This window comes from Arachis hypogaea, chromosome 12, assembly GCF_003086295.3.
Source record: "Arachis hypogaea cultivar Tifrunner chromosome 12, arahy.Tifrunner.gnm2.J5K5, whole genome shotgun sequence".
Lineage (NCBI taxonomy): Eukaryota > Viridiplantae > Streptophyta > Magnoliopsida > Fabales > Fabaceae > Arachis > Arachis hypogaea.
Window position 1 is genome coordinate 118,643,333 of NC_092047.1, and position 11,637 is coordinate 118,654,969.

The 11,637-nt window shown below is 32.4% G+C and overlaps 3 protein-coding genes across 4 annotated transcripts; 2 read left to right on the forward strand and 1 right to left on the reverse strand.

Annotated features, from left to right (window-relative positions):
* Positions 1-919: 919 nt before the first annotated feature.
* On the forward strand, positions 920-5,245 carry LOC112728786 (transcription factor E2FA-like). Its single transcript, XM_025779077.3, has 14 exons — positions 920-1,446; positions 1,806-1,998; positions 2,164-2,217; positions 2,323-2,408; positions 2,501-2,589; positions 2,714-2,765; positions 3,018-3,070; positions 3,154-3,204; positions 3,320-3,368; positions 3,489-3,554; positions 3,651-3,727; positions 3,937-4,168; positions 4,449-4,515; positions 4,599-5,245. Exons 1-14 carry the CDS (start codon positions 1,225-1,227, stop codon positions 4,721-4,723), a joined length of 1,416 nt encoding a protein of 471 aa, XP_025634862.1. The 5' UTR covers positions 920-1,224; the 3' UTR covers positions 4,724-5,245.
* Positions 5,246-7,045: 1,800 nt separating this feature from the next.
* On the forward strand, positions 7,046-8,942 carry LOC112728788 (uncharacterized). Its single transcript, XM_025779080.3, has 2 exons — positions 7,046-7,639; positions 8,330-8,942. The coding sequence occupies exons 1-2, from the start codon at positions 7,208-7,210 to the stop codon at positions 8,339-8,341; spliced, it is 444 nt and encodes a 147-aa protein (XP_025634865.1). The 5' UTR covers positions 7,046-7,207; the 3' UTR covers positions 8,342-8,942.
* LOC112728787 (HVA22-like protein j) lies at positions 8,221-11,232 on the reverse strand. 2 transcript variants are annotated; one of them, XM_025779078.3, is made up of 7 exons: positions 11,092-11,232; positions 10,813-10,883; positions 10,621-10,719; positions 10,170-10,226; positions 9,941-10,004; positions 9,478-9,705; positions 8,221-8,683 (listed from the first exon to the last, which is right to left on the reverse strand). In XM_025779078.3, exons 2-7 carry the CDS (start codon positions 10,842-10,844, stop codon positions 8,363-8,365), a joined length of 801 nt encoding a protein of 266 aa, XP_025634863.1. In that variant the 5' UTR covers positions 10,845-10,883; positions 11,092-11,232; the 3' UTR covers positions 8,221-8,362. The 2 variants fall into 2 exon arrangements, with proteins under 2 accessions (XP_025634863.1, XP_025634864.1); XM_025779079.3 differs by lacking the exon at positions 8,221-8,683 and adding an exon at positions 9,055-9,261.
* Between the last annotated feature and the right edge of the window lie 405 nt (positions 11,233-11,637).

Consider the following 11,637-nt stretch of genomic DNA (forward strand, 5'->3'; position numbering starts at 1 on the left):
TTAATTTTAATATTATTTTATATTTTAATAAGCATTTTATATTAGTGACTGATTTTAGTGTATATTTAATATAATTGGTTTATATATTTTTTAAGTATTATTAATATTTTTTTTTGTAAATGTATGTTCATGATTAAAACTTTATCTAAAATGTACACAAAAATAACTATACCTATATAATATATAATCATTTTTTTTCTCATTGATATTGCTCCTAAATAATAAAAAAACCATCATTGTTCAAATAAAAAGTTTAAATATTACACTTTATATTTTAATCTACAGCCAACGTTTTATTAGAACTAAATCTTAATTTATTATCTCAAAACAATATTCTTTTCTGTATTGTCAAAACAACAAAATTATACACACACACACACACATATATATATATATATATTAAAGATCAATTACTAATTAATATTTATATGAAATATATATAATAATATAAAATATATACTAAATAGTAATGCTAGTATGCTACATGACCAAGTCATTTTAATAATTAAGTTTAATTAAGTTGATTTAATAATTTATTGACACAATAAAAATTAGTTAAAAAAAACACATAAGAAGACATAAAAACTTGGGTTAGATTTGATTAAAAAACAATTTATTCATTTAATATTTTTCTATCCTAAAAATGTGTCAAAAAATAATTTTATAACATTATTTATATAATAAGACAAGTAAAAAAAAAAACTCTTTTGAAATTATAGATATTATCTGATTACAAATAATTCAACAAAAGGAATATGATAACTCATAATGATCAGAATTTCCTCTTCAGAGTTTAACATATTTACAATTTTACGTACATTCAATACAGAATCCAAGCAATAATACCTATATGGTTAATGGTTAATTGCCTAATGAATAAGGCAACATAAATAAAGTAGCGACCATTTTTCACTCATCATCTTTTCTCTTTTTAATCTTATGTTTATTTTACTTTATTTTTTTTAATATGCGGAACAGCGCAAGGAGTTGAGTTCCCTCCACATCTATCCGAAACAAAATTCCCTCCTTCCTTCCTTTCATTCCCTCGTTTTCTGCTCTTACGCGCCCCTTCGCCTAACTTCCTCTGTTCTCTCTCTCTAAACCTCAACACTTTCTCTCTCTAAAACCCTAAAACTTCCTTTTCTTCCATTTTCCCGCCAAATTCTCATTCCCACTCTCCGAAAACTGCGATCGCCTCTTTTCTCTTTTCCTCTTCGCCGCTCCATGTCCGGCGGCGCTGGACCTCCGCCGCAGCATACCAAGCCGGATGATTCTGGCGTCCCTATCCGGCCGCCGTTAAAGCGCCACCTCGCATTTGCGTCGATGAAGCCGTCGTTCGCTCAGCCGGATGAGTACCATAGCTTCTCCTCCGCCTCCGGTGCTCCTGACTCCGGCAGGAAACTCGCCGCCGATCAACAGGCTGAAGTCGTTGTTGTTAGATCTCCGGTGAGTCCTTCTTCTTCGCTCTCACGCTCTCACTGTTCCTGCGGTTCATTTCATGAAAATGAATTTTTATTTGGTTCCTGTTCCTTTTCTTTTTGTTTACTTACTCTGAAATTTGCTGGATTTGGCTGCATAAGTGCATATGCTTTTGATTTTGATTTACTATTGAAGTGGTGAAATTTTAATTTAATTATATACTCAATTTGTTCTTTGTATCATGAGAGAGAGAGAGAGAGAGGAGCATGTTCAAATAAACTTATAATATAAAGTAAATAAAGATAAAAAGTATAGACTATTACTCTTGTTTGATTGGTTGCATAATTATAACTATATTTCTCTGTTCATCTTGCTGGTGGTTCCAGCACATTAAGAGGAAGGGTGGAATGACTAATATTGAAGGAGACTCGCAAAAGCTTAGTAATGTTCCTGGATCAGCAAACGCAGCAAGTAGTCCTTTCAAAACTCCAGTGTCGTCCAAAGGGGGAAGGACGCATGCTAAGTCAAAGGTTTCCAAAGAAGGAATGCAATGCCCTCAGACTCCCATCTCCAATTCTGGTGAGGAAGTTTTAATGTTGAAGACTTGAAGTATTGAACCAAGTTCCCTGATTATTTCAGAATCTTTTAGTTAGTTCTTGGATGCAACTTGAGATCCATTTCTTAGTTGCAGTACCGCCTTTGTAATATAGTAAATTTCATTAGACAGTTTCTGATGATGTGCAGGTTCCCCATCTCCTCTTACTCCTGCTGGAAGCTGTCGCTATGACAACTCCTTAGGTAAGATTACATGCACTCTTTGGATTCCTGTCTTCTTTTATGATAAGGCTATTTTGTGATCTTTCCAAGAGAAAAGAATAACTAAATTGTATTCGAACTTCACAGGTATGTTGACAAAAAAGTTTGTCAATTTGGTAAAGCATTCAGAAGATGGTAATCTTGACCTAAATCAAGCAGCAGAAACTTTGGAGGTCCTTCTAACTTAAAATTACTGTCATTGTAATTTACGGTATTTATTCTCTCTTAGCACATCTCAATGTAAAATTTTATCCTTTTGGTTTAGGTGAAAAAGAGGAGGATATATGACATAACTAATGTTTTGGAAGGCATTGGTCTCATTGAAAAGAAGCTCAAGAACAGAATACATTGGAAGTAATATGTGATGGATTTAGTAGTTCTTTATTCTTCTATGGGATATCTAGCTCCTCTTATGTGTAATGTAGCATTTAAGATCAAAATAATTATAGGTCTTACAATCTAACCTTGTTGAATGTAGGGGAACAGAATCTTCTTCCGGTGACGTGGATGGTGATATCTCGATGCTTAAGGTAAGTGGTATAGGTGTTGTTTTCTTGTGAGATATCAGTTGATACTCCAGGAATTATTTGTTAGAGAATTATCACTGTCATTAGCATGGTCATGTATCTTTCTTTCCATCCATGATGTCAACAGATGCACTTATGTTTACTGGTCGTAGACCTTATCATGATTCATGAGATAAAAATAGGATTAGGTTTACTTATTAGCATCTATATGCATATTGCTAATTATGCTGTCAACCGCCTGGCTTTGTCTTGCAGGAAGAAGTTGAGAAACTCTCCTTGGAAGAGCATAGATTAGATGACCGAATAAGGTCTGCATTAGGAAAAGCACAAAAATTGCTACTTAGCATTGTTGGCTTAAGCTGAATATTTTATCCTTCTAAACTGTTGGCAGGGAAATGCAAGAAAGGCTTAGGAGTTTGAGTGAAGATGAAAATAAGCAGAAGTAATTTCTTCCTCATTTAATTATTAGATTCATTTTCCAGCCTACCTTCATTAGGGAAAAATAAACTGTTATCACTCATTGATGACCTTTTACACATTCTGAATCAATTTTTTAGGTTCCTTTTTGTGACTGAAGAAGATATTAAGGCCGTACCTTGCTTCCAGGTGAGGTCCTGTGTTGCACTCCCCCCTTCTAATTTTCACTATGAACATTGCTGTGTTCTTTTTGTGCTGATTACTATTGAGCTTTACTTTCTATTAAAACCAGTGAATTCTAACGTGCAGAATGAAACCCTGATAGCAATTAAAGCTCCACATGGAACCACCCTAGAAGTCCCTGATCCCGAGGAAGTAAGTTCAAGCCATATATTTAGTGATGGGAGGTTTGTGATCTTAAAACTGGTGTTTCTGAGCATGATGGAGAATTGTTGCTTCTATATGCATCAGGCTGTTGACTATCTGCAGAGGAGATATAGGATCATTCTTAGAAGTACTATGGGGCCCATTGATGTTTACCTTATCAGGTACAGAGTATAGCTGCCTCAGTCGGCTGGTACTACTGAATATTTTCATTTTTTTTTTGTTTTTCTTCCAATGTTAACTTTCTTTACTTGTTTCTGTTATTTCCTATTGACTATTTTGCCGAGGTTGTAATATTTTTCACTCACTTTCTAATCATTTTATCTGGTAATGCAATTTCCATTTAATCATTGCAACTTCTAAACTATTTTAGTCAATTCGAAGAGAGATTTGAAGAGATAAATGGTCCTGAGCCCCCTGTGAGCCTCCCGCTTCCTTCGAGTTCAGGGTCCAATGAACCACCAGTGGCAGAAACAGTTCCTGCCGAGTGCAGTGCAAAAGGACTAGAACCTCAACCTCAGATCCCCTCTCACACGTACTCTGATCTAAACACATCACAAGACTTTGGTGGGGGCATGATGAAGATTGTCCCTTCAGATGCTGATGTAAGTAAATCATAACCAACATGATTTTATCTTGAACTAAAAGGTGGGAAGTGAGGTAATACCATGATAGTGAGAAGGGAACTAGCTTAATATCTTATTAAATAGGACACATCTGCTATATGTGAGAGGTTCCATCCTCACCTTCAAGGTAGTTTTATTGGCTATATTAGTATAAATCCCGTCATAATGAACACGTTCTTCTGATGGTAAGTTATGATCCTTCAGTTGTTTTTTCATGTTTCTTCCTATTGCATTGCTGACCATGGTGTAATATTTGTAGAATGATGCAGATTATTGGCTTCTATCAGATGCTGACATTAGCATAACAGATATGTGGAGAACAGATTGTATCCTTCATGTCGAATGCTTTTTGCGCCTTTCCTTTTATTATTATGTCTTCTATTAAGTAATCCTGAACTTAACAAAACAGCTAGTGTTGATTGGAATGGGGTAGACATGCTTCATCCCGACTTCGGAAGTATCCCTAGGCCTCAAACTCCATCATCTGGGATCGCTGAAACTCCATCCACTGTAACTAATCCTAATCAAAGGTGATTATATTAGAGACAACGGTTAGCTTTCAGCTATTGCACAGAGATAATGTACTAAAATAGAGTAGTTGCTAGCCTTGGGAATATGAGGATGCTCGTTAGTTGTTGAATGTCAAGATGCGAATTGCTGAAATACTTCATCGATGTCATGACCGTCTGCTATAACTTATAACTAAACTAGTTACGGACGATATACTATGCTCATGGAGGATTCAGCAATGAAGTAGAGTGGTGACAGCTGGTAATTATTACAGCAAATGTTGCTACTTTGCCAAATGCAAACTTAGGTAGACTCCACAATCATAATCTGGTTATATGATTGACCATGTTTATCAAAGTCTGCGGCATCTTGGGTCCAATTTCTCAATAGAACAGAGGAACTATGTAGATGCTGAGAGCAGACAAAACTGCCAACAGTGTCCTGTTATTATGGTAGGATAGGTCCATCATTCTTGCTGTTTGTAAACATTGCATTAACAGTGGCGACACTATCATATCAAACATTTCCCTCTACATTGGTCTTCAATTCATTTCTTCATTAATTTATTTTTTATATGGATGGTGATTGCTGAACTCATTGGAGCTTTCTGGAAACTAATAAAGCACACCTGGGGATGAAGACGTTCAATTATTGGAATTGTAGCTTCAGGTATCTCTAACCTAAGCAAAACACTGATTTTCAAACTGCAGTAATGGTTATGGCCCAAATCTTTTATTGTTTCTTGTTACTTTGTGTGTTCATCTATTTATTGTCTCACAGTGGTCCATTTTATTTAGGGTTAAAGATAAGATAATTAATTGTTATGGCTAAAAGTTGGCGTTGAAGATAATGTACTGTTACTTCTACAGTTCTGCTTCTGGGGTAAGATGTGGTTGAGATGAACAGAGTCTTAAAATTGGCCTTGTAAAAAGAACAAAAAAAAAAAAAAAAGACGAATCAATGTACGGATTAGAAGATTTGTTGATACTTCATTTTCATATGAATTTTGCATTAGAAGGAACTGTAATTACCAGTACATGAAATGCTATGTTCTGAGTACATAGATTAAAATTAAACTATAATTTAGTACTAAGTGATTTGATATCACCATTATAACACGCGTTAAGTATATTTAATAAGGACTAATAATGTATTTGTCTGTTTTGTTTTTTAACGGGAAACGAAAGGAAAAAAAACTCGGCAAAATTTACTATATCATTTTTATTGGATATATAAATGATAAATTGATTAAATTGTGCTGAATATTATGAAGTGCTAATTATTTTTTGGTAATGAATTGGAGGAGTGTGTTATGCATAATTATGGAAAATTTGTGTTTTTTATGGATATAGAGACAATTTTTTTTAAATTAAAAACTACAAATCAAATGTTCGGATTTAGGTAGGGGTAGAAAACCAAGGGTTGGTTTTGGATAAAGAAAACAAAAAAAAATTAAAAAACTTAAATCAAAGAATTCAATTTGCATGTTCAAAAAATTTTTTAAAATTAAAATACAAATCTAATTCTTAAATTGATAAACCTTTTTTTAAATAAAAACTATAAATTTGAGGCTAAAATTTTTATATATGAATAATTTTAATGTGAAATATAAAAATATTTGATCATTTTAGTGTTTTATACGATTGTGGTGATAACACAAAACGTCATTAATGTTTTATAATAAAAAAAATTAATTATGAAAGAATAAAACGTTACTAATATTTTATAATAAAAAATATTATTTTAATTAAAAAAATATAAAATGTGAGTGACATTTTGTAAATGACCATAGTGTTTAACACACAATTTGATTCTTTACATGACCATAGTAGTATTTAACACATAATTTAATTCATTACGAAAAATTTTACTCTTAACAATATAATATTAAAAAAAATTCTAAATTTGATCTTCAAATTTATAATATCTATACAAAATAAAAATACATTTAACTTTTTACATTAGTCAAAAACACTAACCGTACTACAATAAAAAATACACTAAGCCTATTATGAAGATCATCGAAGTTGACAAAAAACGCAGAAAGCGATATGTCCACTTTTTGTCTTTGGCATGACATGGTCTCTATTCTATTCGTTTCCAACTAAACGTGCTCTTAACTTTCCGCTCAGCTTCCTAACATCTTTTTTTGTTAATCTTTTAATAAATTCTGAATTGGTCAAAAACATAGGAAAATTGATGTTATTAATATTACTTACTAGCTTCTTATTATTATTATTAAATACTAAGAGAATATGAAAATATTGAAAAGGAAAAATAAAGACAATATATATATAAAACAGTAAACAATTGCATAAAACTAAACCGTTAGAACAAACAGAGAGCAACGTGTTTAATTGTCCCCCTTATGTTGTGTATTCCAATTTTCATTGAAATAGATTCCACTCATAGTTTCTTCAAAACACCGCGTTTTCCCCATTATTTGATCAAAACACATCAAAACCTTAAAAAGTAAAACACACTTTTTTCTTACACCCACTCCAACCCATGGAACATTCCGCCGCCGCCACCACCGCCACACCAAAAAAATCACACCTCAACTTAGACAAACTCCCCAACAAATCCTCCTCTTCTTACACTTCCCTCAAAGACATGCTTCCTTTCACCGCCGTGAACTCCCCCTCCCCAACTCCCACCGCCGCCGCCACTGCCGCCTCATCCTCCAGTGGCGGTGGCAGCATATCCATTCGCAACCGGCTTGTGAAGCAGGCTGCTTGGGCTTACCTCCAGCCCATGTCACCTTCACCATGTAGCCCATCAGGCCCAAACTTCATCGGCCGCCTACGCCTCAGATTCGAATCCGTCAGCCGCCGCCACCGCCGCCGCAACGCCATTATTCCTTGCCTGAGCTTCGTATCTGACATAGTTGCTTGTTTCAACCGAGTTTTCCAATATATAGTTCACGCAATCACTGGCCAAGTATCAATCTTTTACTTTTCTCTCTCAAATGCAACCTCAATATTCATTAAGGGGAAAATTGATTATTGTTTTTATTTTTTGGGTTGACATGAAACATCACTTTGATTGGATAAATGCAGAATTTATTTTAACGTTATCACTAAAGATTGATGGAATTTACACTTTAGCTTGATTTATAAACCTTAGTCATAGATGCAATTATTGCTTATGCTATAGGATTCTAAGAAGTTGTAACAAAAATAATAATGATCACAATAATAAGAGTTTAATTTTGATATATAAAAAGTGTAAAGAATTTTACATAATATTGGATCAAATTAATGCTCTTAAATAATTTTGACAATATACATTTAGATGATTATGTAAAATTTTTTTCAGTAAATAAAAATTAAATTCTAATAATAATATAAAATCCCTTATTGATTAGCTCTTCCAATTTATTATTAGTAGGTGTTCATGCATTTGTAGCATTCTAGCTAAGGAAAAGATAAAAATTTACGTGCAATTATTTTTATATAAAAATAATAATTAAAAAATGTTAGATAATTTTGATATATTTAATTAAAATGAAGTTATATCAATGAGTCGAAAGTTTTGGATTTTATTAGAAAAAGAATTAAAAAATGACAACAAAAATGGGCCTAATACCAACTTCCCCATTTTTTTTATTTTTTATTTTTCTAAAAACAGGGAATAAGGTGACTTTGACCTACACAACTTTGCTTATTCTTGATCACGAAATGGTGTTCGTGGGGTACGAGGACTTTGTTGTGAGCCTTCTAACCTTCTTAGCCTTGCACGAGCTTTGTTGATTCTTTCCCTCACACTACTATCATCCATGCCGAAGGACTCGCCGTCGTCCTCGACCTCCGTGTTATTGGCTCGGGACTTAGGAGTCCCCCGGTGGATAATTGTGGTGGCGCTCGGCGACGACGGCGGGCTTGGTGGCCACTTCTTAGTCTTGCTTAGGGAAGGAATTTGCTTCAACTTATTAATTGGTGTTGGTTGTGTTGATATAGGCACTTCTTGTTGCTCCTCCTTTTTCTGCAATGCGTAGCACGTTCCTCATTTCTCTCTAGCGATCATATACTATTGGATATTTTTGTCCTTTTCAAATGGTTATTTTGAAATCGACTATATTACGTGTATATTAAAATCAGCTACTAAAGTCAGCCATTGGTATAAAATATATGTTAGAGAATAAATACATATAGAAAATAAGTTAAACTGCTTATACACAAATATATTGGTGGCTGATTTCAGTGGCCAAATTTAATATACAAATAGCATTTTTGTTTTGCAATAGAGAGAGTATATAATATATTTATATTCGGCTATGACTTTTGTAGTTAATTTTAGTGTATAAATAATATTTTTATATATAATTCTACGAGGCCACTATCTATGACTTGTGGTAAAAAAAATTGAGATACGCTATTTATTATTTAGATGAACTATTGTTGTACAAATTTTAGGTTTTAAACAACAAATTTTATTTTCGAATAAAATATTTCAAAGACAAAAAGAATTAAAGACCTTCCTCTATATCTCATCCTTGAGTACAAATACTAATTCCTTTTAAATTTTTTTGGAGATTGTGATATGCCTTTTCACGCCTGCTTCTGCATATATAGAATGAGATTTGTTTTAATAAACTATCAATATAACATGAGTTTTGTTTTGAAAAATATTATAAAAGTTAATAAAATACTTTTATATGAACTTCCCCTATTATTTCTTTTTAATTTTTCAAATTTTTTTAAATTTAAAAACCAGTTTACCAAAAAGACAATGAATTGGTTAAAAAAAATTGTAAAATTGAAATTAGGGTTTGTTACCTGATTATTAGTGGCGGCAGGAGGATTAGCAGTCATTCTAACGGATTGAGAAGCCACATATTGAAGAGCCTGAACAAAAGCACCACTTCCATATTGTGCTGCAATTTGCCAATAAAAGAGGATATAGTCCTTTGCCCTTGCCTTAAATTCTAGTATTTTTCTGTCTATGTCACTCTCATGCCTTGATATAATAGGCTTCAATATTGTTTCATAAATAACAGTTGTTCCCTGCATTACAACAATATTTGGAAAAAAAAAAATCAACATCATGAATGAAGAAATTAATGTTATTGAATGAATTTATTAAAACTACTCATACAAAGATGCTAGTTAATGATTCGACATATTTGATTAAAAAACTGTCATCTGATAATTATTAACTATTAATTTTTGTCATGTATGAAAATAACTGCATGCAAGTTTTCATCCCTTTGAGTATATAAGACGAATGAGATTAGTTTACCTTGGTTTTGTTATTCCAAAGGTAGACGAACATAAAAATCTTTGCCTCTCCATAGAATGGCAACCTTCACAAAGTTTAAGTGTTAATTACTTGAGGAAGCTAAGATCAAAAGCCTTAATTTGTGTTATAATAATAGTAATATTATTATAGATATGTATTTCAAATTTTTAATAAATTCAGTTGCTAGCAATAGAATAGAGGAGAAATTATTAAAGAAGTTCGAAGTTACCATCCAAAAAATATGTCTACAAACTTCTCTATGATTGTGTAAAGTGCCACAATGGTCCTGCAAATAAAAGGGTGAAAACTTGGGCTTAAATTGAAATCCATCATAAAGGTTACATAATTAAAATCAACATTATTTCTTGGTATTCCAAATCTATTTGACATGAAAATCAATATCATCATGTAACAGGTAGAATTAGTATATGGTCTGTTATTTCATCCAAATTAGTGTCCTGTTTGTTCTGTTTTTTCCCCATTTAGGGTTCAAAAGAAGATACTTTTCTTGGCAAAAATTTCGAGCTCCCATTTCTATTATTATGTACATATTGATACAAAGATAGAACAAATAAAAGAGAATGTACTAAATACATGAAACAAGCAAAAAAGAATAAAAAATTGTTCTCCAAATTCAGAAAAAATTAATTTGCAAAAGAATGAGGAATTAATTTCTATACCAGTATTTACACCAGAATCGAAGTTCTTCAATGTCAACCTTATTTTTCTCCACTGTTTTATAGCATTCGAATCCAGGGTATGCATACCCGAAGATGAGGCTGCAAATCCAAAAATTAATTAATTAACTAACTAACAACATAATTAAGATAGCATTAATAATAACACAAACAAAGAAAGAAGACAACACTTACATAAGTAACCGAGTAAGAAAGTCCCCTATCATATTTTTTTTTTTTTTGTAACAACACAATCCGAGGAAACCCTAAAAAAAATTCAAATCAAACTATCAAAATCACAACTCAAAAAAATATTTTGTTACATACAATTACTATAACAATTAAGTCTTATCGCACTAGGTGAGATCAATCTTCGCATACATACGAAGAATAATAATTTTTCAGTTCGATTTTATTTTTCAATTTTCGAAATTATATATGAACATTGCAAAGATTTTGTGGAGGCATTGATACCTTATTGAAATGATGATAACTGAAAATTGGAAAATGAGGAGGGTCAGATTCAGAGGCACCACAAAAGGTTCAAACCGCTCTTTGGTGGGGAATTGGGGTGCCCCTAAAACCCAACCTCTAAGGTAGGTTATTTAATAAGTTTATTAAAAAAAAAAAGAAATTATACTTTAGAAAAATGATTGGGTTTAATCCTCTTTGAAGAATGGCCTCTGATTCTCTCTTTCTATTAGAGAGAAAAAATGCTCCAAGAAGCCTTAGATTTGAGGCAACTACAAAGCTTCAAAGCCATATATATAGGAGTAGTAGTTACTACATTTAAGAAAAATTTGAAAAAAAATAATAATTAATTTTTATTTACCTTTTTTTAATAATTTAAAATTGGAATAAAATTTGAGGAGGGAGATTGGTGTAAAGGTATCTCTTTGTAGCGACGCTTCCCTTTAATTTTGGGATGCAACTATTTTGAGAGAAATTTTTTAATTTTGAATTTTATTTTTTATTTTTTTGAGAATATTTGTGGATGATGAGAAATTAGGGGGTGTATTT